Raw genomic sequence first — 27,834 nt, forward strand, 5'->3', positions numbered from 1 at the left:
CATCTACATTTTTTTTTTGCAGCTGGTTTAACCCTAATAAGTGGCAGATGATTTCTGATGATTCTGTGTTCAATAAACTGAAACTTGCAAATGGAGCACATGCATGAGTGACACTGTAACTTAAGTAACTGTACATTGTACAAGATGTGGCATGTGATAAGGCTAATGTATGAATGCCTTGCATATGAAGAGTTTTTTTGAGGCATAGTCCTGCATGAATATATAGGAGACGCTATGTATGTATGACTTTTATAGTACTGCTGGTATACTGTATGTAGCCCTGTACAATTAACAATACAGAACTGTTCAAACAGTGTGGAAAAACATTGTAATAAGTAAATATACTGTCTGTAGATTAAGTGCCATGTGGTGAGAGACATCGAAAAAGGCGTATTGAGTTTCTAAAAATGGACTCAAAGCTTGCACGTACACCATAATATGCCCCAAGTATTCTAATGTACCAACATAAATATCAGGCAAAAACAAGTACTCAAGAAGAATGCAACAGAGTATACAATCACTCAAACTAAAACATATTTTTTTTCAATAGTTTCAGGGACTAGCACACAGTGGGCCAGAAGTGAGGATGGTTTCGACATGTTTGCTGCTTTCCTGGTACCCTGTGGCAGTTGCTTCCAATTTGCTTGTTGCTTAGGGGCAAGGGAGCAAGCTGAAATGCTGGACTGGCTTTAAAAGCTGGTTTAGCATTTTCCAAGAGAAGGGGGTGCTGCAGATCTTAAATTCTACAATATTGTGCAAGTAGAGCTTTTAATATGACATTTGTTTTTCTTTCCTTATTTTCCGTCGCATCCAATTTGACGCCTGCGTTTTGGCACAGCCACCGAAAACGCATAGAACTTGTCTGTGTAGTTCTACCCATATAAAGTGGAGGTACAAACACCACCAAATGTATTAGTACAAGGGGACGCGTTTTAAAGCAACACTTTATTTTACTGAAATGGATTACTGCAGTCCAATTTTAGCGTGGTGGAGCAGATGTGTGGCACCAATGTGCTTAATATACATTTTGTTATACACTTTTTTCATCTCAAAAGCTGGTGAAAATGAGCCATAGCCTATGATTTAGGACCACCAAAGTCTGAAACATGTCAGGTGGTGCACACAGTCCTCACAGTGTTTATCTGATTATTTTAACTACTTTGGAATAAAAGTGGTTTATATATTTGGGAAGTGCAGCACTTTCTATGGTTTGTGGCCTGCTGATGCAAATGTGCCATATACTATGTAGCCATATAGGAAACTGTGCATAGTGGGTGATTGTTAATAGTAAATAGTTTACTTGGAGTAAGGTTCTTAGTGAGGCCCTCAGGGCTCGATATTGGGTCCACTTTTATTTAACTTGTTAATAAATGACTTTGGGTAGGGTATTGTAAGTAATGTATCAGTATTTGCAGATGACAAAATTATCCCGCCCAATTAATTCCATCCAGGATGTGGCATCCTTGCTACAGGATCTTGAAAAACTGACAATCTGGGCAGCTAAGTGGCAGATGATATTCTATGTTGATAAATGTGAAGTCATGCACCTGGGATGTAAAAATATCCAAACCACTTATACCTTTAAAGGGACTGTGCTAGGCAAATCCATAATGGAAAAGAACCTTGGTGATAATAAACTTGGCTGTAGCAAGCAATGCCAGTGAGCAGCATCAAGGGAAAATACAGTCTTGAGCCGTATTAAAAGGGGCATTGGGAGGAGGGGGGTCATCCTTCCACTGTATAGAGCACTGGTAAGGCCCCATCTAGAATATGCCGTACGGTTTTGTTATGGAAGATAGCTCATAGTACAAGTTGATCCAGGGACTAGGCTGCCATCTTCGAAGTCAGGAAGGAATTTTTTCACCCTCTGAGGGGGTTTTTTTTTTTTGCCTTCCTCTGTCTGGATCAACTAGCAGTTAGGCAGGTTATATATAGAGTTAAAAGGTTGAACTTGATGGACGTGTCTTTTTTTCAACCTAACTTACTATTACATAGTTTTTTTGAAAAAAAATAAATAAAGTTTATCTTAAGGGAAACGGTTTTACAGACACAGGTCTGTAGGTGGAGGTGGTTGGGGGTTTAGAATCCCCTGTAGAGCCAGGCCCGGATTTGTGGCAAGACCATAAAGGCCCTGGCCTAGGGCAGCATGATTTTAGGGACAGCGTGCTGCCCGACCGCAATCTAGTTTTTCCAGGAGCACTAGGGACGCACAGTCCTTTAACTCTGCTGCGCACGTAATCTCCAGTGCTCCATCGTGAACCGGCGTTTGTGAATATGTGCTTGCGTGCGTATGAGAGGAGAGGGCGGCCCATTTAGAAATCCGGGCCTGTGTAGAGCTGCCTTGTCTATTGCCTTTCAGCTAGGGTTGCCACCTCACCCCTATAAAACCGAACACGTGGAAATCACAGGCTACAGGCCTGGCCATTAAAAACTATGGTTGATAGGGAATAAATATATATGAAGGCCGGTATTTTTTTCTGGAAAAGGTGGCAACCCTAACCACAGCCTGCATGGCTAATTAGCAATTAATTTAGATGCATGGCTACTAGGGTTGCCACCTTTTCTGGAAAAAAAATACCCGTCCTCCTATATATTCAACTTTTTTCCCTATTAATAACATTGGGATCAGCCATCATTTTTACCGGCCAGGTAAAAGTGATGGTTGATCCAAATGTTATTAAAAGGGAAAAAGAGAAGTACATAGGAAGGCCGGTATTTTTTTCCAGAAAAGATAGCAACCCTACATGCATCTAAATGAATTGCTAGTTATCCATGCAGGCTGTGGTTTCCACTAGTGATGTGCGGGCCGACCTGATACCTGGGCGGGTTCAGGTCGACCTCGCTGGCGGGTGCAGGTTGAGCTCTTCTCCTGCTCTCCCGCCCGCCACCTTCAAATGCCGTTATGCGACTTCCAGTTTTATAGTCTCGCGTCTGCTCGCCCCGTCCCTTTTGTGACGTCAACGGCGGGTCTATAAAAGGACCCCGGAAGTGGGTGCAAGCTGCAGCAGGGCGGGTTAGGGTTGGGTGCGGGTCAGGTAAACCCTGACCCGCACATCACTAGTTTCCACGTTTTCAGTTTTAAAGGGGTCAGGTGGCAACCCTTCTTTCAGCTGGACAGCACTTAAAATCAGCGTCACACGAACTATTGGAAGCAGTGACCAGTGATTTTTTTTACAGGTGCCCAAAATTCATGAATAAAAATACTCTTCTTTTTCCCTGGATGTATTTTTTAATTTTTGTTCCCTAACAAAAGTGGGAGCTGCCGTGCGAGCAAAAGATAAAATTGTGAGCGAATAGCGTATAACTAGCAGCAGGATTGTGTTTTAGTAAAGTTCTTCCTTGCTCATCACTCTCCGTGGCGGCTACGTTCAGCGTCACTAAACTCTTGGACGTCTAGTCTTGACGCCACAATCTCGCGAGATGAGACGTCGGAATTAGCTGTCCGGCGGATGCCGGCAGGACATAAAAGGCGTTTTGGGATGTTTAAGTCGCGATCCGGGACTGGGCTCTGTGATAAAACATCGGCACTGTCCTGCGGAAAACTTGACTGTAGGGCGGCATGCAGTGATCAACTTGATTTAAATATAGGCTTGGAAATAACTATCCAAGAAGAACAACGGCTTAATTGCCCAGGCAATGGAGAGACTGTTTATAACCAGAGCCCTCAAGAGCAATCGAATATGCAAGGCCACCAGGAGCCCACTCTGACACAGTTACCTCAAGGTTCCGTTCAAACTGAAGAACCCATTCGAAACCAGAGTCCTCATGAGGCTAATGTCAACCTGAGCCATTGTGAGGCGCCTTCTACAAGGAGCTCTCAGCCCATTAATTACAATGTGTGGTCCCAGATAGAAAACCCCCATATGAGCCCTGGCCAGGTGATGGCCAACACAACAACAGATACAGGGGGGACTTTTAACAATATTAGTGATAATGAGTCAAGTCACAGTAGTTTGCCATACTGGGAGGAAGCTCAGAATATTTCTTCCCAGAAATCATGGATGCACATAAGTTCTAACGAGGACCTTATCGCATCAGGATTGCAGGAGACCTTGCTAAACCCACTGGCCTTTCAGGATGTACCACTTCACAATATGAACCACCTAAAAACAAATACTCCTACCCACTCCCATGAACTCTGTGTCCAGACTGCTCTCCAAGATTCTATTTTGCATTTGCCGCCTCCTAAATATTTGGGTGCCCACTTATGCCCGGATCAACCCCAGTCTGAAGAATTTCCAATGTTTGTGGATGCATTTTCAGTTTTAGGACTGCAGGAAGATCCAGATGACGGCAAAGCCTCTGACAATGCAATCTCATCTTCCTCAAGTCCAGAACCAGGGGATGGGTTTGGAGTGGTTGCTGCAGAGATCCTACTCGGGCCTGGAAATCTGAGGAGGGGAGTCAACATGACAGAAGCGGTGCCAGTGCCGAGCTCAGAGCATGTTGCTGAAATTGTAGGAAGGCAGGGTGGGTTAATACTCCAGTCTTAAATTTATTAAGTGTAAAAATGTATGAGATTAAAATGTAATAACATTTCATGGTAAATAATTTCAATTGTGCTCTTGCTTTTTTTATTACTTATGTAGTTGCTAATGATTGTTCATTAACATGTTTATCCCAAAGAAATCTCTCCTTAAATAGATTTTTTTAATGACTGCAAGATTGAGATTTTTCTTAGTTATGCATCCTCATCAGTTAAGTTTGTAAGATCTAATGTGCCACCTGTGGGCACTGAATATTAGATTGCCTCCAAAAGAACTAAAACAACTAACCTTACGGACTGAGACTGAATAATATGATTTTTTGTTTGATTTCTTCTAGATTGTCAACATAGCATCTATATTATCCTCACAGCTGACTGATCTTCCTAAATGTTTGTGTTCTGTTAGTTTTTCCAAGTTAATAAAAAAAGTTGTAGCAATTTTTTAGCAACTTTCTAACATTTCTTTAATATATGTACACTAAATTGTAGCATTATACTGTATTGCTGTGAGTGCACACTATTGCATTGTAAAGGCATGTGTGCTTGCCTACTTAACCCATTAAGAAAAGCATTTGCATAGGAAAAGAAAATGTAATTGTGGCAATGTCCATTATACACCAATAAAGCTGCAATCATTTAAATGCTATTGGTAAATCTAATTGCTATTGAAAAGCTTATTTGTTTGACTTTATTATTCTTTTCTCTGTGGCAACAGGACATGTTTCGGGTTCAATAGCCTTTATCAAGTGATAAAGGGTATTGAACCCGAAACATGTTGTGTTGCCACTACTCGGAATAAAAGTTGATTTGCAGTAATATTGCTGGAGCTCTTTTTTCTAATTTTTGGTCATTGAAACAATGTTGCACTATTCAGCTAAGACTCATATTGGCACAATGCCTTCCATGCTTTTGTAATTCTCCACCTTTACAAGTCTATTAATCACAGAACATGGAAGGCATTGCAGGATCTGGAAACTTTGCTGGAGGAGGGTGACTTGCTACATTGTTTTAGTGATGCAGTTAATGAGAGTCAGAAAGAAGAGGCAGGGCCTATTGTAATTAGAACTACCTTTCCAAATGCTTTCTAAAATCTCTAAAAACTATATTGGAATATTGTTAAAACGCACATTTTCTTTTATGTTTTTTTTTTAGCTGTTCTGCCTCATTGAATCATTTCTTAAATTTGTAATGTTTTCAGCATATTTGTTCTCTCTAACCTTTAATAATTCCACTTCTGATATGAACTTTTAATTATTAGGCAAAATATTATTTTAAAATGTTAGATTAAACAACTTTAGAGCTTTAAGACTACTGTCACACTTATTTTGTATTTACACCAGGAAAACACCTATTTGTTACCCCACCCTGTGCACTTTTGGGCTGAAATTTGAATGGCAGGGCGTTTAAATTGAATCTGCCAATATATTTACACTGGTGGAGAAATGCCATGTGTGACAGCCTAGTTAAAACATTGCTGTCTAACTTTTCTATGTAGCGTATATCATAAATTACAGGCCAAAATATAATATTAGTTATAAAAACCTTTATTTGACTCTACTTAACAGTTAATTTTTTTTCTATAGGTTGCAAAATTAAAGCCTTGCGAGCCAAAACAAATACTTACATCAAGACTCCATTACGAGGGGAAGAGCCGATGTTTATCGTGACTGGCCGGAAGGAGGATGTGGAAATGGCTAAAAGAGAGATTTTAGCAGCTGCTGAGCACTTCTCTATCATAAGAGCCACACGCAACAAAGCCACTGGAATTGCAGGTTCCACACAAAGTCCTCCTAACTTACCAGGCCATACCACAATACAAGTTCGTGTTCCCTACCGAGTTGTAGGTTTGGTAGTGGGACCTAAGGGGGCTACCATAAAAAAGATCCAACAGAGTACTCATACCTACATTGTAACACCCAGCCGAGACAAAGAACCAGTTTTTGAGGTCACAGGTATGCCAGAGAATGTTGACCGAGCACGGGAGGAAATAGAAGCACACATTAGTATGAGGACAGGGGCTATGGTAGATATTGTTCCAGATAATGATTTTCACTACAATGGCACAGATGTTTGCATGGACTTGCTTGGTGGAAGCTCTGCCGCTTTATGGGCAAAAACATCAGCTCCTCGGCGAGGATCCAGTGGGTCACGCATTGAAAGTCTGAGTAGTTTGTCTGGTGAGAGCCTATATTGCGGTACAACAGGCAGGGAACAGTGCCAAGATAATCTATTTAGACCAATGCTAGGGGGAGGCTTTACAGTGGCTGCCGAAACCCATAGGGTTCCTCCACCATTGGGCACTGAGGATTCCGAATTTGGTTTTGATTTCCTAGCGCTAGATCTTAGCACACCAACTGCAATTTGGTCATCCTTTGAACCAAATGGAGGGCAATGTCAGAGCTTAACTGTGTGTCCAGTACAGCGGAAGCACAGTTTCAGTGAAACTCCACGGCTTTCACCAACCCTGCCTGATTCAAGTATTGGACTAGAACATCCTTTAGCACGTCGCATACATAGCGATCCAATCAGTGGGGTCTCCTGGCTGCCGCCCCAAGGCTCATTGTCCTCCTTCTCCAGCAGCACTGGCTATTCCTCGTCTTCCTCACTGCCTGGGAGCTCCTCTGTTGCATCAGGTTCTCCGACTGACTCAAGCAACTCAGAAGGCCAACACAAGTGTGTTAGGGATTGTGTTGTGTGCTGTGAAAGTGAGGTAATTGCTGCCCTTGTGCCATGTGGACACAATCTTTTTTGCATGGAATGTGCCATCAGAATCTGTGAACAAGAATTACCCGAATGCCCATCCTGCCATGCTCCTGCAACACAAGCAATACGTATCTTCTCCTAGCCTCAGAAACAGTTAATAACACTAAACCAACAAAAATAGCATTGCTGAAACTAATTGTCTGGATTATGTGTGTTACCAATTTATAATTTTTAAAGCAAGATATTTTGATCAATTAAGATATGAGGAAAGTGAGAGGCATGTAACTATACAGAGAAGATGTCTTGGGAGATGGGGGTTAACTCATAATCAAAATACTCTGATGTTTACAAAACAAGTAGACCCCTTCTAAGCTTTTAATGTTTCTTATAAACACCAAAAACAACACCGATCACAAGTAGTCTGAACAGTATTCCATTTAAAAAAGTAAATAAACTGAAAGAGAAGAATACGTTTGCACATTTTATGCTTTGTTAGGTGAAAAATAGGGACATGTTGAAACAATACAATATTTTTAAACCCACAGTGCTGGATATGTTTATAATTTAGAGCTGTTTAGGTATATATATCCTCTGTGCACTGCAGGGATGAGTTTTATATGTGATTCTGAAAAAATCCATATTACCCATAAATAAAACAACTTACTCTCCTAGGCATAAGGTTTCCTATTCTATATAGAATGGTTTCTGTATATTAATTTGTAATATACTGCATGCAAAAATCACACATTTTATTGTGTACACATCTAAGAATATTTGCATGCTTACAAAATACAGAAATTTCCCAACATTTAGAAAAGTAGGGTTAAAACCATCTTTAACCCTTAAGTGACCTTAGCATGGAGAAAACTTCAAGGCCATGTTATACATTTAAGCAAATGCGATACACTTATCTTGCAGTAGGGAATGTAGGCTGTGTGTATGTATAGTGCATGATCATTACATATTTTGCACAAATTCTTACTAATGGCAAGCATTGGGAGGAATCCTTTCCCTGCTTACGATGTAGACTCTACACTGGCAAGGAGACTACAGTGCCAATGAGTTTCTACGTTCTGCATTTTATTCAGTTGTGGGGAAAAACATGTTTCCTAACAAAAGCTAAAGGTTTTATAACAGAGCCAAAATTAAAATAGTAAATAATGTATGTCCTTATTTAATTACTTGTTCCCTTTGAGAAATTAGTAGTACGCTCAATTTTAACTGAACTAAATTGTCTTTTAGGATGATGGCACACCGTGTGATTCATAGCGTTTTGCTGTCAACACAATTTCCAGCTTTGGGTCGGCAGCAAACTGTTGGGAATTTTCTCTCCTCTGACTTAAATGGTAATTTTTTTAATTAGCAAGTCGGCTCATGCTGCTTTAAGTTTGTAGAAAACTGCAAATATTTCTTGTAAGAAGCAAAACACAAGACTTAGTCTCCGTATCGCCCAGATTTTGCATTGTGCTGATATTTTTAGTAGCTCAGTGACTGATGTTAGGACACATGCCAATGCTTGTCAGGTAATTGTCACTTGGATGCATGGCAGCACTGGAATCACCTAAAAGAGTTTGTATAAGCAATAACGGGTGATTTTAAGCCACTTCCTAAGTCACTAAAAAGGCGTCCCAGCTCACTGAAAGAAAGGGAGTGCATTTCCAGCTCTATGTGTCTTGTTTAATACAGCTTACCTATGTGCTTCCAGCAGCAATAGCCATCAACTAAAGATGTATTACGACACATGTGTTTGCTTGCCTGTCAGACTTGGATATCTGTTTTAGCACACATGCACAGTTTCTGTTTTTTAATGTGTGATGAGAGAGAAAAGGCCTAGAAGACTACAACCACCTGCATAAAGTACACAAAATATATCTGTTTGCTCTTTGATGCGAATGTAGTGTGACTGAAGATGCAAACACAGCAATACTGACCTTAATCTAAAATGACTAAAGTTTGTTTGACCTATCATCATGTCTCCAGTGTCAGGAAAAATAAACGATTCAGACATTCAGAGCTAAAACAAAGTTGGAGAAACTAGACATGTTGGTTTCTCACTCCTGTATCACTATCGTTTTTGAAGACAAAAGAGTGTTGAAAAAAAAAAAAAAGTGGGGTTGGAATATGCCATATATATATATATCACCAGGTTAACACTGTTCTATGTTTTGTAATTTCCTGCATTTATAAAGCTGTGTGATGAAATGTGGCATATGTGTAGCCGAGTATAAGTCTGGTGTAAAAAAAGAGATGTGCAATAACTGCTGCAAAGCTGCACAGCTTTCTACACAGGTTATATATATGCTGCTTCTAACCATGGAATGAAGCTTTCCTGCTGGTATTAACAATAGCAATGTAGAATGTTAAGGGCAATCAAATACAAGTAGATTTGTGTCCCATGGGGAATTTATGCTTACCATATTTTCTCCTGAAATTCTTTGCTATCTGGATCCATTTGAATTTTATGGAAAACATTTCTTAAGCATTTTCTCACATTTAGCCAGGATCACCGCATTTTTCAGTAGGAAACAAATTACTTGTGCCATTGCTCCAATTCAGGAAGGGTAAAACCAAAGCTTTATAATTACACCTATTGTTTTACACAACTTTATAAAGATATCCCCTAGTCTAAAGCTTTCATGAACAGAATGTTATATACTTCATTGGTCACCTTCTTCTTCTGTAGATACTTTATCTCAGGCTAGATTTTAAATGAGCGTGGCCATCAAAATGTCATACCAATGTGGTATTCCCATGATCAAGCACAGAAATAATTAAGCTGACAGGGCCCTTTAACACTTCTAGGTATAACAATGGATTCAAAATAACTGATCCATATTGACTTAAAGGGATTCTGTCATGATTTTTATGATGTATTTTTTATTTTGAAATTACATTGTTTACACTGCAAATAATTCACTATACAATATAAAATTTCATTCCGGAACCAGCAAGTGTATTTTTTTTTTAAGTTGTAATATTGTTGTGCAGGCAGCCATCTCAGGTCATTTTGCCTGGTCATGTGCTTTCAGAATAAGCTAGCACTTTAGGATGGAACTGCTTTCTGGTAGGCTATAATGTAACCAAATGTGACGCAGTGGGACCTGGCTTTTTCTACCATGGAGCTGTTATCTTGTGTTACGGAGTTGCTATCTTGTTACCTTCCCATTGTTCTGTTGTTAGGCTGCTGGAGGGGGGATGATATCACTCCAACTTGTCGTACAGCAGTAAAGAGTGGCTGAAGTTTATCAGAGCACAAGTCACATGACTTGGGGCAGCTGGGAAACTGAAAATATGTCTAGCCCCATGTCAGATTTCAAAATTAAATATTAAAAAAATCTGTTTGCTCTTTTGAGAAATCTATTTCAGTACTATTACCTGATACGTTTTGAATTTTTTTTTTCCCATGACAGTATCCCTTTAAGGAATTCAGTTCCTACTTATGAAACACTATTTTTGTGGAACGAACACAGTGAAAGTAAAGGTGAAAATCCTCACTATATATCCGGTAGCAACTAGTAAATCAACCAATCCACTGCCAGAGGGGCTTATAGCTTGTTCCCCCTCCAGTGGTAAAACAGATCTAGTTTTTCCACCTGTGTTTTAATTGTGATATTTTTATTTTTTTTATTGTTTTTGTATTTAGATCTATTTTTTTATTCCCTCACCTCTGTTAGATTAATAGATTTTTTTCAAAGACATTTTAAATAAAAAGGTTAAAAAAGCATATATATATTAAAATATAAAGTATATATTTTATTTGTAAAAGAAACAAGCATTGTTAACCTTAACAGGAATCTGTTTACATCTACAGACCCCTGTTAGGTGTAAAGTGCATGAAGAGTTTTATTTTTTTGTAATCTTTCTTTAATAAAATACAATTTGCTATAAATCTGTGTGCTTCATAATTGAACATTTTGTGCAATGGTCTAACTAGAATTTAGAAACCCCTCCTCCAAACCCTGATGGGGGGCACTTATGTTGACATTTTACATCACACATTAGTTCTCTAGGACATGTTGTCAATACTAATTGTGCTAATTGTGTATATCATCCAAGGAAGAAATTTCTCTAACATTTGGATTTAAAACGCTTAAAGTGTAATTAACTGGTGTTTAATTCAAAGCATGTGGAACCAAAATCATTTGATCCTTTATATGGCTCAGAGAAAACTGCTACAGGTATGCATACCTTGTATCCAGAATCCTCGAGACCTGCGGTTTTCTGGATAAGGGGTCTTTCCATAATTTGGATCACCATACCTTAAGTCTACTAAAAAATCATTTCAACTCCTACAGTCTCAGATAGATGATGCCAAAACTGTGGACAGTTGGGGGCTTTTTCCCCACATATTCTGGGACTGCCGCATGATTACCCCCTATTGGGGAGAGCTTTTACAAAAGGTCCTCCAAACAAATATACAGAAGGAACCATGTACCTTTCTTGTAGGGAAACCCAAACTTAAATACACAAAGGTGGCAAGGAAACTGATGAACCATATTTTAACAGCAGCCAGGAGATTGCTCTGTCAGAAATGGAAGCAATCAATTATCCCCACAGAAAGGGAACTAAAGAATAAAATAGAGGAAGTAAAAAGAATGGAATACCTTTCAGCATTGAGTAATAGAATGATGCCTACAAATTATGAGATATGAAATAACTGGACTTATTGTTTCGCTGAGGGTTGATCTGCTTAGTAGTTTACCCATATAACAAATGGTTTATTTTGTTTCATTGCCCTCCTGATCCTGTACTTATTTTTTTCTTCCTTTTTTATCTTTTACTGGTCCGTTTGTTTGTTTTTTAATTTTCCTTCTTGACTGGATTTAACCAAGCTGTACAGATAAGAACAATATAGCAACTGTATGATTAGACTGCTGAATACAGCAAGACACTAAACCAAATGTCCCAACTGCATTTAAACTTTATGAAAATTAAAAAAATAAAGATATAAAAAAAAATCTTTAAACATGAATCAAACTCAAGAGGACTGTTACTAGTACATGGTACTGTTTTATAATTACAGAGATAAAGGAAATGTTTTTTAACTATTTAAAATGGAGTCTACTGCAGATGGCCATTCTGTAATTCAGAACTTTATGGATTACGCTTTACAGATACAGGGAGTCCTTGCGTAACATACACCAATTTACATACAACTTATACTTACAGTACATACAGAGGCTATTACTGTAATGTACTGTGGTTTGCACGGCCTTTATTAGCATTTAGCTTTAATAAATCACCTCCCGAATCCCCTCTGGTGTGTGTTGTCTACTGCGGAGCACGGAAAGGTAAAGATAAATATGCGCAGAAAGGTAAAAATAAATTTGCGCAGAAAGGTAAAAATAAATGCTACTTTCATCTCTAAGATCTCCCCAATGTGCTTTCGAGGATGTGGTGCAATTGGTAATTTCATACCTGGTGGACATGCCCAGCTGCAAATACATACCGGGAAGAAGTTTTTAAATTAATACATACAGTATTTCAGAAGCCATTACAGAAAGATATTCGATTAGACCTTTTAACACTCCCTACCAAGGTGTTAAATAAACCTGCAAAATAAACTCTTATCTCAGATTCTAGCATCTGACAGGATTATTCTAGCAAAACAATGGCTGCAAAACACCATTATGACTCATGAATTAGAGGGAGGAATAAACACTACACAAAATTTATTATACTTAAATGCTTTATTAACAGACCAAATGTATAAACATACAGAAATATGGTCCCCATGGCAGACATTCTAAATCCAAACTGAAAGAAACGAATGCATCAGTATGAAAGATATATACCGGCCCTTTTTTTTCTTCCTCTTTTATTTTTATTTTAGTTCTCTTTCCTTCTTCACCTTGTTTCTATGTAATAAGGTTCCCCCTCCCTTCTACTTTGCAATATTAAAGTTGTGACTCAAATGGTCATCTTAAATGTATGTATTAAGACATTGCGAATGTGTAGAAGTGTAGATGATGACTGTATCTGTTTTATTAAAATGTATAAATAAAAGAGATTTAGAAAAAAAAATAAATGCTATGTTAAGACAAACAAAGTGCCAATTGGGGTTGTTGAAGCAGTTCAAGGGTAAAGTATAATAAAAGTGCCATTGACCTGGGTAAAATTGCCTTGGACATAACATATGGACATATGCTAACCTCCTGTTTTAACCAATACATTTTCTGCAAGTGCACACGCTGTACCCTCTCTCCCGGGAAAAATGGATAGTAGAATAGTAATAAAATAAAATTTCTCTGCAAGGAGAGGATTCCATGTCTCTTACTTTTTAGTGAAAAACTTTGAAGAAACACCACCTAATGAAATTCTTGCAACCAACTGGATAATGAATACACGGCCTTGCAGACCAGATCTCCACAGTATGCTATCCTCACAGGGAAGCCTCTAATTACAGATCCCTGTGAAGTGTATGTACCAGTTAGGCCACGATACAAAGGACATGAACATGCCATTCAGCAGTATGTGATTGTCACAATCCTCTAAGAGAAAAAACTGAGATCAAAATGCCTGTCTGCGCAGACAGACGCTTCACATGGAAAATGAACTGTCTATGATAGCATTTGTACTATCTGGCAGATATTGTTCAGAAATGGCAGTCAGCGGCAGAGAAGACCTTAGAGATAATGCATGAACATTTTTTTTTTGTTCTCTTTATATAACATTCCAAAACCTTAGTTGTGCTAGTGTATAGTTAGGTCTATAGATCTTTGGAGACAACTTTTTTCTAATTTTGGTTCTGTACATTACCACAATGAATTTTAAATAAAACAACTCACATGCAGTTGAACTGCAGACTTTCAGCTGCATAAAAATGTGCGGAACTAAAGCCTTTTTTTAACACAATCACTTCATTTCAGGGGCTCAAAAGTAATTGGACAAATTAAAAAACCGAAAATAAAATGTTCATTTCTAATACTTGGTTGAAAACCCTTTGCTGGCAATGACAGCCTGAATCTTGAACTCATGGACATCACCAGATTCTGGGTTTCCTCCTGTTTAATGCTCTGCCAGGCCTTTACTGCAGTGGCTTTCAGTTGCTGTTTGTTTGTGGGTCTTTCTGTCTGAAGTTTAGTCTTCAACAAGTGAAATGCATGCTCAATTGGGTTCAGATCAGGTGACTGACTTGGCCATTCAAGAATATTCCACTTCTTTGCTTTCATAAACTCCTGGGTTGCTTTGGCTGTATGTTTTGGGTCATTATGAAACACCTCCCAATCAATTTGACTGCATTTAGCTGGATTTGAGCAGACAGTGTCTCTGAACACCTCAGAATTCATTTGGCTGCTTTTGTCCTGTGTCACATCATGGATAAACACTAGTGTCCCAGGGTCACTGGCAGCCATGCAAGCGCAAGCCATCACACTGCCTCCGCCATGTTTTATAGATGATGTGGTATGCTTTGGATCATGAGCTGTTCCACTTTGCTTTTGATTTAATATAGCAGTATTGTCTTGGCGCATTGTTGTGTATAAGTGATATCTGATCAGTTATTCCCAGCCAATCCTGAATGCTACATTTTTTCAATTTAATGGCTACTACCTACTTTGCTGCCTGCCGATAAGAAGTTTGTTTGGGTGCTTTTTCTAATATTAAGCATGAGAGTTATCTTTATACTTTGGAGAGTAATGAAAAAGCAAAAGGTAGAAATTTATTTATTCTGGAACATAAAAGGCATTTGGTGCAGATTCATTTCATTTTCCCGAACAAAATTGTGGTGTTGTTTGAAACTGTAGCTCAATTGTTATTTTTTTGGTGTTACTGTTGCTTTAAATACTTTTATGGGTATATATGCTATAGAGATGGCATTGATTAGTTGTGGGATAGCCAAGACAATTTACAACTCGGTTTTCAAAAAGAGTTGGGACACTGTGTAATATGTAAATAAACAGAGAATGGGGTAATTTTCTAATCATTTATACTTTATATTTAATTGCACATAGTGGAAAAACAACATATCCAATGTTGAAACTGAGGAATTTTATAGTTTTCATAATGCACCACGTGTCTTCGATGGGTGACACATCTGGAATGCAAGGAGTTGTAATTACCACAATTATAGTAGTGAAGAAGGCAGTTATTAATGTATCGTGTTTAGCAGTGGGAATTTAATTGGATACTAGGATGTCTACACAAGCCATTTTCATAATATTCCAGTTAATAGAGTTCCTCTGTGATATTGTTGTACTGAAATCTTTCAAAAGAGCAAATCGATTTTGTAAAAATTGATTTGCATCAGGTTTTCCCATGTCCCCTTTATCCTTCTGCATTGTGCTTTGATATGCTGCAATCTCTCTGTGCAGCTGCTTTGCAAACTAAAGCGATGACATGAACCAGCTTATGTAATGTAAATGGTTTACTCTGGTCAATGTATCAATAGAACTATGAAACGATAACACTGATCCTGTAAGAAACAGCTATCTGGAGCTCCCAGGTGTTTATCTGCTGGTGGAAATACATTATTGTTGCAAAAATATATGGGGAAATAAAACACTGGGGTTTGCTATGTTTTTATGTGTGTTATTAATACTATTATATGAAAGGTATACTAAAGGACAAAGAAAGCCTTTCCTCCAACATTAAGGGACAGATTGTGAGTTTAGATTTTAATAACTAAAAGCTCATCTATGTTCTATTCATTCCTATGGGATTTTTAGAAGGATATTTATCAATGGGCAAAAATCGGAACTCACCATTTAATAAATATGTTTCCAAAAATCCTATAAGAATGATCAGAAAGTGGGTGAGCTTTTATTTATTAAAATCTGCTCTCACATTTTGATAAATCTGCCCAATTGTGTTACAGAGGAGCCCATCCTCTACCTGATAACTAGGTTAATTTGGCATTTGGTTCTGCTGCTTCCAGAGCTGTCTTGGGGTTCCAAAGATATAGATTTGCGCATGGGTATGTTGGCTGTTAAGCCTCAAGTGCCTAATGCTTTGTTTAAAAGTACATCATCTACTGACTGACGGTAGCAGTCATAAACCTTTAACTTTTACACAATTTCAAACCAAATTTCCGTTCCTACAACACAATATATTTGCCTTCCTACAAGCTCAGATGTACACTAGCAGAACCATACGACTTTTGTTGGACACAGACTGGAATAATTCTTTAGATAATTTCCTCTTACGAACTAATTCCACTAGAGGAGCTATATCTCAGAATTATAAATTTCTACAGGACGACATTGACTATACTGGCTTACTCACAGGACCTAAACTTGTGGACTATTGATATACCGGAAATAACAATGGAGGTCTTATTCAGGATGTATAAGCAACTATGGTATACTCTGCCTTCCAGTATCTATAGAGAAATGTTTCTCAATCTACTGCACAGAACGTATCTGACTCCAGAAATACTTTTTAAAATGAATAGGAGGGATAGTAGCGATTGCCCGAAATGTGGTCAAACCGCAGCTAATCTTATGCACTGTCTATGGGCCTGCCCGTTCATCAGGGGATTCTGGAGTCAGATACGTGATTATGCAACAAAACACTTGGTTAACTATATTCCACTCTCAGCATCGTGGGCGCTCTGGGGCGTCACCCCATACATTCATACCAAAATTTCGAGGGGGGCTAGAAGGCTCCTACTGATTATATCAGCAGTGGCGAAAAAAACTATATTACAAGTCTGGATATCCAACACCCCTCCCACTATCAAACTCTTCCTGGAGAAACTGGTTCGAGTTTTTTACATGGACTGGATAGAAACATCTTTAAATAAAAACTCAATAATTCAAAGGTTTTTTGATACTTGGGAGACATTTATTGAGATTATACCACACACAATGAAGGTGAAATTGCATGAATGTTTTCAACATAATGAGTGGTATGTTACGAGAATTGTATGTGGGGATCCCCCTATTAACTTTAACTTTAACTTTAAAAGCACTGCGTATCTTGACAGCGCTATATAAATAAATGATGATGATGATGATGATTAACTTATGACTGAACGTATGCACAATGTAGCTGTAACCTCCGGCACGGCAGCGGCAGAGACATAATGTAACCAGCGAACAAGCAAAGAGAAAATGGACGGGTTATCACTGTGATATGGGTTAGAGGATGACAAACACGACAGTTAACATGTTACTTATGTTGTTAAGTTTACACCGCAACATACTGACCATTCTTGCTACTTAACAATTTATTTTGAACCTCCATCTCGTTACATGCGAGACTGACTGGTGACTCAATTTATGCATCCAATTAAATTAACGGTATTCTGTATATACCTTATGTGACCTATGTATGATTATCTTACCTTGTATTATTGTTGCCATGTACTCCTGACTGATACAGTGTACCGAGTTGTACAGGAACTATGTGTCACTACCTTGAGATGGATATAATTGTATCTGAATGTTGCTCGAATAAAAAAAAGTTTAAAAAAAAAAAAAACAAGTACATCATCTAAGCATAGTGCTTGTTGGGCATTTAATGATAATCTTTGTAAATGGCCGAAATAAACATGAATGCTCTGTTTGCAGTGGAGCGCATCCGGTATTTCACTGTGCGAGAAAGTTCTCAGTAATGCCAGTAATCCAAAGGAGTCGGGCGTTAAAGGGGACAACGCCGGTGAAGTGGAGTGTAATTTCAATACCAATATAGTTTTATTGGAAATTTTTCCAGTGTCAGTTGCCTTGGGGTTCTTTATTGGGTAATAGATGCATTCTTCTTTTTTGTGATAATTTGGGGGTTGTGCAGGTTATTAATAATTTGTCTGCTAAGTGGTGAGGGTAATGAGGCAAATTTTGTTTTTGGCTTTAAGGCATAATGTTTGACTTATTGCAAAGCATATTCCAGGTTGTCAGAATGATATAGCCAATGCCGATGCAAGGGTATTAAGTATTACATTATGTTTAACCTGGCTTGGGGTGTAAGGCGGGGGATATTTGCATTGATTAAGCCACATCTTCAATAGGCAACCTTGAATGAAATATAATTCTAGGCCGGCTAGGGATTGTCTTATCTAATTATAATAATGAGCTAATTATGGTTATTTGTGATATGATAATAAAAGCTGAGGCCACTTTTTATCTACTCAATTCTGACTCGTATGTCGTTATTTGTGTGTAAAATTTTACAGTATACCATTCCCATGCTATTATGAAAGTTGATTAAACTTTGATAGTCCATGGGAGGGTTGCTGCCATACACAGGGTTAATGTGCAGTGACAGTTTCTGTTTTTGACAGTTGAAGTTCATTCTTTAGTGTGGGCTGATTGGTGGTTTTCTTCATCACGCAGGACGGTGGTTGCAAGCTTACCTTTTCATTCCATTTGAGCTGGCTTGGAGGCGTCTTCAGAATGTTGTCAAGATTTGTATTTGGAAAAATGCTCAATGTATCTTACCATTAGCCATTTTGAGACTATACGTAATGCATGGCAAACAATTTACATTTTCTTACTTGGACCGAAATAACTTTATCTGCAAAGAAAAAAGTTAATAATTCGTGCCATATAACACAAGTATCTCAATAGAGGAAACATTTCAAACTTCACCTATAATTAAAACCTGCCCACCACCCGTGCCCGACTTCTGGGTTCCTTTTATAGACCCGCGCAGCCACACCCGAGAAGAACCCTGAAGTCGGAAGCCGGCATTTGACGGTGGGAGAGCAGGAGAAGAGCTCAACCCACCCGCCACCCGCAGAGAAGAGTGCGAGGTCGGCCCGACCCACAGTTATCTGGCCGGCCTGCACATCACTAATTCGAACCTAGGCTATAATGTATTCAGTTTCTTAATCCAAAAAGCTTTTCTTTGCAGCAGTCTCCATTTCATATAGCTACCTCAATTGTGATTGATTGTGGTTAGCAGAATCTACACTGTACTGTCTGTGGCTGTCCCCTATAACCAATATTTCCACTGTGTTCATTGATATGTGTTTTTGTGGTCCTTGCTGTTTGGCCTATATACGCCATACAATATGGTCATTTCAGAAGGTAAATCTAGCAAAATTTTTACTATTTACTGAGGTTTCTCGAGGTTTAGGAGGCTATACTTTGTTTCAAAGGTACAGGGGAAATAGAAAAGGAGGAGGGGGGGGTATGTCTGTTTGTTAAGCAGGATCTAAAAGGAAGAGATGATTGTTAGAAAATGAGGGGGCTGAAGCCTTATGAGTGGAGCTTTTCACAGATTGTAAAGAGATAAGCAAAATAATTTCAGAGTATGCTATATTCAGTGGCGTAACTACTGCAGGAGCAGGGGGTGCGATTGGACTAGTGCCCGTACCCCCGCAGGGCCCCCCGTTAGATAGCGCCCTGCTGCAGCCGCAAAAAAATCAGCACGGGAGGGGGGCCCGGTTGCACGGCCCGCCCCACCTAGTTACGTTACTGGCTATAGACCCTCTAATGTAAGTACAAAGGAAGAGGCTAAGCTCCTCATGTAATAAAAAAAGGCTGCCTGTTTGGGGCAAGTACCCAGTGTGGTAGAGTGACCAAAACAATGTGGGAAAATGTGTGTTTTCCCTTTAAGTTCTCCTTAGTGGGAGAGGTAGGCACCAGGAAGGGCGTTCATAAAGCGAGAATAGGTTCTCTGTTTAAAGGCTTTGGCTGCCAGGTCCTGGAAGCTGGAGTATTCTGGAAAGAGCAGGCAAGCCAGTTCCGATCCAGTAGTCCAGCTTATGGATTAGAGCTCACCTTCCACAGGAAGGCTGTCCTGTGGAAAGGTATTTAGTTCTAGTGGGCTTATTAGGAAACTCTCTTAGAGCAGGACACAGAGCAGGAAGGACACCTGCCTGTGTGTGGAACTCCCAGAGGGGCTGGGCGCTGGGGGTGTCATTTTCTACTGCAAGGTGCAGAGAGAGAAGATCAAGTGACAGAGGGTCTTTCTAACTGAGGAAAGCCAGTATAATGATCTGTTCACCTCGGATCCCAGAGGAAGGCAGCTGATCCAGGAGAACTGATGGTAACAGGAACCTCTCTACGGCTCCGGTATTCACCGACGCCCTTTTGGGGCCCCGGGCTTTCTGCTGCGGAGGTGGTAGAGAAGCCAGGTGAGTTACCAGGAGCGAAGTAACAAGGGATCAGGCAAGGCATAGTCAAGTGCAGGCAAAGGTCGTTTCCAGAAGACAGGTTTCAGAGAAGCGAAGTACCAAGGGGTCAGGCTAAGGTGTAGTTAAATGCAGGCAGAGGTCGGATTCAGGCAGCGAAGGTTCGGAGGTCAGGAAAACAGGCAGAGGGTCAAAACCAGGAAACTCTAACAACCAGGGCTTTAGCAGGAACAGTAGGAACTGAAGCCAGCTTGGGCAATGTGAGGAGGCCCCTGGACCTCAATAATCGGGGGGCATGTGTATCAGCAGCATTCACCCAAGATCTCTCCTCAGGACCAAAGCCTCTCCAGTGGACCAGGTACTGGACTCCCCTTCTAGACTTACGGGAATCGATGATGTCTTGCACCTCAAATTCTTGATGACCATTCAAGAGAACAGGAGGAGGAGGTGCTTCCATAGAAGAAAATGCATTCTGGACGAAAGGCTTAAACAAAGAAACATGGAACAAGCTTGAAATGTTCATGCTGGGAGGAAGGTCCAACCTCACTGACACCGGGTTAATGATTTCCTTGACCTTGAAAGGACAGAGGAAGCGGGGACCCAGCTTAGGGCAGGACTGCCTGATCTTGATATTTCTGGAAGAGAGTCAGAGTCCCCTACCTTGAACCTGGGAGCAGGGCGACGATGCTTATCGGCAGCCACCTTCTGGCGCGAAGAAGCCTTAGTAAGGGCATCTGTCCAGATCTTCTGAAAGTCCCGAAACAGGGAGTCAGCCGCAGGAACATCCACCTTGACAGCAGTTGGAGGAAGAGCTGAAGGAGAGAGACCATAGACACAGAAAAAGGGAGAGCAGTTTAAGGAGCAATGCTTAAGGTCATTATGTGCAAACTCAGCCCAAGGGAGTAGATCCGACCAATTGATTGCGAGATGAAACATCGGAGAAACTGCTCCAAAGACTGATTCGTCCTCTCAGTCTGGCCATTACTCTGAGGATGGTAAGCCATGGAAAAGTTCAAGTGAATGTCCAAAAGTTCACAAAAAGCCCTCCAGAATTTCGAAACAAACTGAACGCCACGATCAGAGACAATGGAGGCAGGAATGCCATGCAGACGAAAGATCTCCTTGACAAAAAGTTGAGCAAGAGTGGAGGCGGTAGGCAACTTCTTCAAGGGGACAAAATGTGCCATCTTCGAGAACCTATCCACGACAACCCAGATGGTAGTCATCCCTGAAGACTTGGGTAGGTCCACCACAAAGTCCATAGCAATGTCAACCCAGGGTCGGGAGGGAGTAGGTAGAGGTTGAAGAAGGCCACAAGGAAGAGATCTTGGAATCTTCTGTTGGGCACAGATAACACAGGAAGATACAAACAAAGAGACATCTTGTTTCAAGGAGGGCCACCAAAAATATCTGGACACCAGGTCAAAGGTCTTACCGACACCAGGATGCCCTGCCAACTTTGAAGAATGAGCCCAGCCCAGGACTTGAGGAACAGAGAAAGCAGGCACAAAGGTTTTCCCAGGAGGACACTCAGGAGGAATAACGGATACAGGAGCAACGATGCATTCAGGAGGGATAATGGGAATGGGAGGAAGAACCGAAACTTCATCAGTAGAAAATGATTTGGACAAAGCATCAGCCTTGGAGTTCTTTGAACCAGGACGATAGGAGATAATGAAGTTAAACCTGGAAAAGAAGAGGGCCCAACGTGCTTGACGAGGATTCAGTCTCTTGGCGGCAGAGATGTATTCCAGGTTCTTATGGTCTGTAAGAATGGTAATGGGTTCAACCGAACCTTCCAAAAGATGACGCCATTCCTCCAGAGCCAGCTTAACCGCCAAAAGTTCCCTGTTGCCAACGTCGTAATTCCTCCTCCAAAACAAAAGGTCGAGAGACATCTGGATGAACTAAGACGGGAGCAGAACAAAAAGCTTGCTTCAGATCGTCGAACGCTCTCTGAGCCACAGGAGACCAGACAAATCGTGTTCCCTTCCGGGTAAGAGCAGTGGGGAGGACAATGCCGGAAAAATTCTTGGTGAATTTCCTGTAAAAATTGGCGAACCCCAAGAAGCGTTGGACTGCTTTCATATTAGAGGGAGGAACCCAATTCAGGACTGCGGAAACCTTGGCCGGATCCATTTCAAAGCCAGAGGGAGAGATGACATAACCAAGGAAAGAAATTTTCGACTGATGGAACTCGCACTTGTCAATCTTGGCGAACAAATGATTCTCTCTGAGACGTTGAAGGACTTGCCTCACATGAGAAGCATGGAGAGACTCACAAGAAGAAAAAATCAAAATGTCATCCAGATAGACAAAAACAGAAGAATAGAGGAGATCTCGAAAAATATCGTTCATAAAGTCCTGGAAGACAGCGGGCACGTTGCAGAGGCCAAATGGCATAACTAGATATTCATAATGGCCATCACGTGTGTTAAACGCTGTCTTCCATTCGTCCCCTTGACGAACCCGAATCAGACTATAGGCTCCCCTCAGGTCCAGCTTCGAAAAAATGTTGGCGTCCTTGAGTTTATCGAACAGCTCAGGGATAAGGGGAAGAGGATACCTGTTCTTAACGGTAATCTTGTTAAGACCCCGGTAATCAATGCACGGTCAAAGACCCCCATCCTTCTTCTGGATGAAGAGAAATCCAGCACCGGCAGGCGAGTTGGACTTCCGAATAAACCCCCTAGCCAAATTTTCCTGGATGTACTCCTTTTTGGCTTGGGTTTCAGGCACAGAGGGTAGGTTCTTCCCCTAGGAGGGACAGTTCCAGGGATCAGGTCAATAGGACAGTCATAGGGCCGATGGGGGGGAAGAACCTCAGCACTCTTCTTCTCGAAGACGTCAGAAAAGTCTCTATAACAGGAAGGAAGAGACTCAAGCGTGGAGACGGAGCAAATGGAGACTGGAGAAGAGTATGAGGAGGATAAACATTTAGAGGAACTCCCGGATGACAGCTTTCCAGAAGACCAATCAATCATAGGGTTATGTAGCTGGAGCCAGGGTTACCCTAAAATGATAGGGGTCGAAGGACAGGAGATGGCCAGAAACGAGATCTCTTCTTTTTGGAGGTCACCAACTTGCAAATACAGAGGAGAAGTGGAGTGGGTGATAAGACCATGAGAGAGGGGATGACCATCAATTGCATGAGCCACCAGAGGCACTTGAAGAGGGACAAGAGGCAGGGAAGAAGCTCGGTCAAAAGAGATCAATGAAGTTCCCAGCAGCACCTGAGTCAATAAAGGCTTGACAAGGGATGGTCCTGGAGAGATGTTTAATACAGCAGGGAACCAACAGACGAGAGAAATTTCTTGATGGAGAAGAAGTGGCAGTGCCCAGGATGGTCTCCACCCGCCGACCTAGGCTTTGGAGTTTCCCCTTTGGATGAGTTTGAGGCTTATTAGGACAGGTCTTAACAGGCCACAATAAAGACACAGACCTGCTGTACGGTGACGAAACCTTTCCTCAGGAGTAAGTCTGGTAGCCCCCAGCTGCATGGGTTCCTCCGGCACAGGAAGAGAATCAGCCGGAGCAGCTGGGATGTTGGAGTCGAGGAGCAGTCTATGGGCTTGTGACTTGGCCGAAAGCCTCTCCTTCAGGCGAACATCAATGCGGATCACCAGAGAGACCAGGTCTTCAAACAGCGGAGGAAGATCTCGAGCAGCCAATTCATCTTTAAGGGACTCATTGAGACCGTTCCAGAAGGCAGCTACAAGGGCCTCGTTGTTCCAGGATACTGTACCTCCGCGGCAATGGTACGGAAATCTATGGCGTACTCAGCTGCGGAGAGTGCCCCTTGGGAAATTTTCAGGAGGCGAGTAGAGGCATTCTCCTTCCTGCCGGGGGCATCAAAAATCTCACGAAAAGTGGAAAGAAATGCCGTGGAGTTGTGAACCAACGGATCATCCCGTTCCCAAAGAGGAGGAGCCCAGGCCAAGGCTTTCCCATGAAGCAAGGTCATGACGTAGGCCACTTTGGACTTCTCATTCGGGAAGTGTGAGAGTTCAAAATGAATCTTGCATTGATTAAAAAAACCCCGACAGGTCTCTTGATCACCAGAATAGCTAAGAGGAGCTGAGATCTTGGGTCTCTAGGAAAAACTCTCCCCGCTGGACAATGGAGCCGGAACCAAAACTGGGGTTGGTGGTGCAACAGAGACAGGAGGCAGCGGAGTCTGGGAAGCCTGCAAGGCATCAAGGCGATTTGAGAGGTGCTGCAAGCTCTAAGCAAGGTGCAACTGAGAAGCCTCTGAGTCCTCGAGACACTTCATAAGGGCCTCTAAGACTGTCTCCAACGAGGAAGAACGAACAGCGGCTTGGGAGGGATCCATCCTTTTGGCCCATGCTAACTATAACGATCCGTTTACCTCGGATCCCGGAGGAAGGTAGCTGATCCAGGAGAACTGATGGTAACAGGAACCTCTCTACGGCTCCGGTATTCACCGACGCTGCAGAGGTGGTAGAGGAGCCAGGCGAGTTACCAGGAGCGAAGTAACAAGGGATCAGGCAAGGCGTAGTGAAGTGCAGGCAAAGGTCGTTTCCAGAAGACGGGTTTCAGAGAAGCGAAGTACCAAGGGGTCAGGCTAAGGCGTAGTTAAATGCAGGCAGAGGTCGGATTCAGGCAGCGAAGGTTCGGAGGTCAGGAAAACAGGCAGAGAGTCAAAACCAGGAAACTCGAACAACCAGGGCTTTAGCAGGAACAGTAGGAACTGGAGCCAGCTTGGGCAATGTGAGGAGGAAGAGGAAGGTATTTAAGGGAACAGGAACCAATCAGGAGCAGGCTGAGGAAGACAGACACATCAGGGACCAATAGGAAGCCAGGCACCCAAATTAGAGGTCATTGCTCTTAAGTATGCGAGCGTCCATTCCTGCGCAGGCGTCTGATTTGACGTACACGGGCGCCTCGACGCCGGCACCCAAGTTGATGCATGCCTGCGCTAATGCGCTGGCGCTCAAAACCAGTGGCGGGTGTTACAGCCAGGAGGCTGAGCAATCCCCCAGGAGATTTGAGTACAGGGGTGACCCCTACTTATGTGTTTGCTTACTGGTAGTCCGCAAGGGGCCCAGTGTAGTAAGGGAACGCTTTATGTGTGAAGTTAGAGCCCAGTGGGCAGGATTTATTTTTATGATTTGTTTTGTATCCTGAAATGGTCACCCCTGTGTATAAATAAACTGCCTTAAAAAGGAGAAACGTGTCTGTTGTGGATCCCGCAGCTTACACCAAATATTGACTGGAGCAACAGTACAGCCAGGTCAGGTAATGGGAACAAGTTTATAAATTTGTTGCACAACCAATTGATGTCACAGGTTGTTGAGAAGCCAACCAAATGCTATACTTTATCTAATAATTTCTAATAACCCAGGATGTATATCAAACATGCTAATAGTTGAACCCCTGGGTAAAGAAATAGACCATAATCTCATTTAATGTTTAGTGAAAAAGCCAAATACACACATGGATTTCAATGCAGGATTCTGCTGGAGGAGCACTATTAACTGATGCATTTTCTAAAAAACATGTTTTCACATGACAGAATACCTTTCACTTGTTCATTAATGACTTATGGGAGGCTATTGTAAGTAATGTATCAATGTTTGTAGATGACACAGAATTATCCAGCCCAATTAATTCCATCCAGGATGAGGCATCCTTGCAACAGGATCTTGACAAACTGGCAATCTGGGCAGCTAAGTGGCAGATGAGATTCAATGTTGATAAATGTAAAGTCATGCACCTGGGATGTAAAAATATCTAAGCCACTTATATCCTTAATGGGACTGCACTAGGCAAATCCATAATGGAAAAGGACCTTGGAGACTTTGTAGATAAAAACTTGGCTGTAGTAAACAATGCCAGTCAGCAGCATCAAGAGTAAATAAGGGCCATTAATTAGCGGGAGGAGGAGATCATTCTTTAATTATACAGAGCTGGTAAGTCCCCATCTAGAATATGCAGTTTTTCAGTGCTCATACAGAATATTTTTGAATTGGTGAAGGTCTACAGAAGGGTTTATAAGCTGGTAAAAGACAACTAAGCTGGTATGAAAAGTCTCAGTTATTAAGAAAGACAAGCACCAAATACTATCCCATCTCAGGAATTCCCAAAGGCACATATTTTACCCTTTCAAAACCAGGCAAGGTACACATTGCCAAATATAGTCCTTTAATTAAATGGTCCTGAATCTATGCTAAAATCTTGGCTTAAATATTAAACCAGTTCTCCACAAACGAATCTATGGAGGGTTCATTTACTTATCTAGTTGCTAATTTGCTAAGTGCTGTTGCCAACAGCAACCGGTCAGCACTTTGCTTTTATTTTCTAATTAGTGGTAGACTATTAAAAAATAATTAATGGTTATTTGCTATTGAGAACTGCCCTTGCCTTCATTCATAAATCAGCCCCTAGATTGGGTTGGCGGCACAAAGACTTGAGACACCATAAAGACTTTCCATCTTATCTAGATGGAAGCACAATAAATACTTATAGTTAAAACTCCTTGCACAATTTATTTATTTATGTTTGCTGTAAGCACCGCAAAAGAAAATATGTAGCCATAATGTGCAACTCCCTGTACACCTGCAACACCAGTGAGATATATTATATGAATTGGGTATTCTCTCTTTTCGGTTGGGTACTAAAAACCACTGTATACAGCAAGTCCCGGAAGGCAGGTTTACAAACAAACGTGAAAAAGAAAAAAAAATGGCTATAGTAATGTATTGCCTTTCCTTCATTCCTTACTTAAAAATATGATTGTCTGTGTTACATGATTGATATATGATTTATTATTATTTTTTTTTTGATTAGTTGTGCTGTTTTTTGTATTACAATCTTGTATTTCACTAATTTATTCATGCTGAGATCAGCTTTGTCAGCATATTGGGCAACTAGAAACCGTATTCCTTGCACAAGGTATAGTGATGTGAGTGTATAAAATGATCTCTTAAAGGACAAGTCAAGTGATATTCATTACGGGTGTGGCAGTCACCCCCCCCCAGTGAATTTTAAAATGATAACAGGAACATTTAGACCATGTTACTAAGCATGTACATTATGACTGTTTTTTCAAAATTAGTACTGTCACATGCTGACCTATATACACTTCTTTAAATAGCAACTAGAAATTTGCAAAACTGAATACAAAAACATTCTGTATTCAGAATTAACTGTTCGCTGACATGGATGCAGACCCACATGGGAGACTGAAACCAACTAACAGTTGTGTTGTCATGTATAACATCCACTGCATGGCACATTTCTGTATATCAGTGCTGCCCAATTTATACGGTACAGAGGGCCAGAATTTTTCTAATCTACATGGTGGAGGGCCGATAACGGAAGCCAGTGTTAGCCACTCTATGTTTTTAGACCACACCCACTTTAAACCACACGCATGTTACCACAAGACCATGTCCACATTAATAGCACACCAAAAAAACAGATGGTTGGTGCTCACTGCAGGGATCAGGGCTGGAACTAGGGGTAGGCAGAGTAGGCGGCTGTCTAGGACACCATCATTGAGGGGCGCACTTTTAATGGGGGTTTTTTTTTTCATTTTTTCAATTTATTTAATAATTTGTTTCAGTAATCATGGTCACTCAGGCAGGTGGAATCTCCCTCCTTCACC

General features: G+C 41.0%; 1 protein-coding gene across 1 annotated transcript; it reads left to right on the top strand.

Annotated features, from left to right (window-relative positions):
* Nucleotides 1-4,084: 4,084 nt before the first annotated feature.
* Nucleotides 4,085-9,297, top strand: mex3d.S (mex-3 RNA binding family member D S homeolog). Its single transcript, NM_001095650.1, is given in 2 exon segments — nucleotides 4,085-4,470; nucleotides 6,070-9,297. Coding segments are annotated over 2 exon segments (1,323 nt in total). The 5' UTR covers nucleotides 4,085-4,409; the 3' UTR covers nucleotides 7,332-9,297.
* The last annotated feature ends 18,537 nt before the right edge of the window (nucleotides 9,298-27,834 follow it).

Source organism: Xenopus laevis, chromosome 1S, assembly GCF_017654675.1.
Source record: "Xenopus laevis strain J_2021 chromosome 1S, Xenopus_laevis_v10.1, whole genome shotgun sequence".
Taxonomy (NCBI): Eukaryota; Metazoa; Chordata; class Amphibia; order Anura; family Pipidae; genus Xenopus; species Xenopus laevis.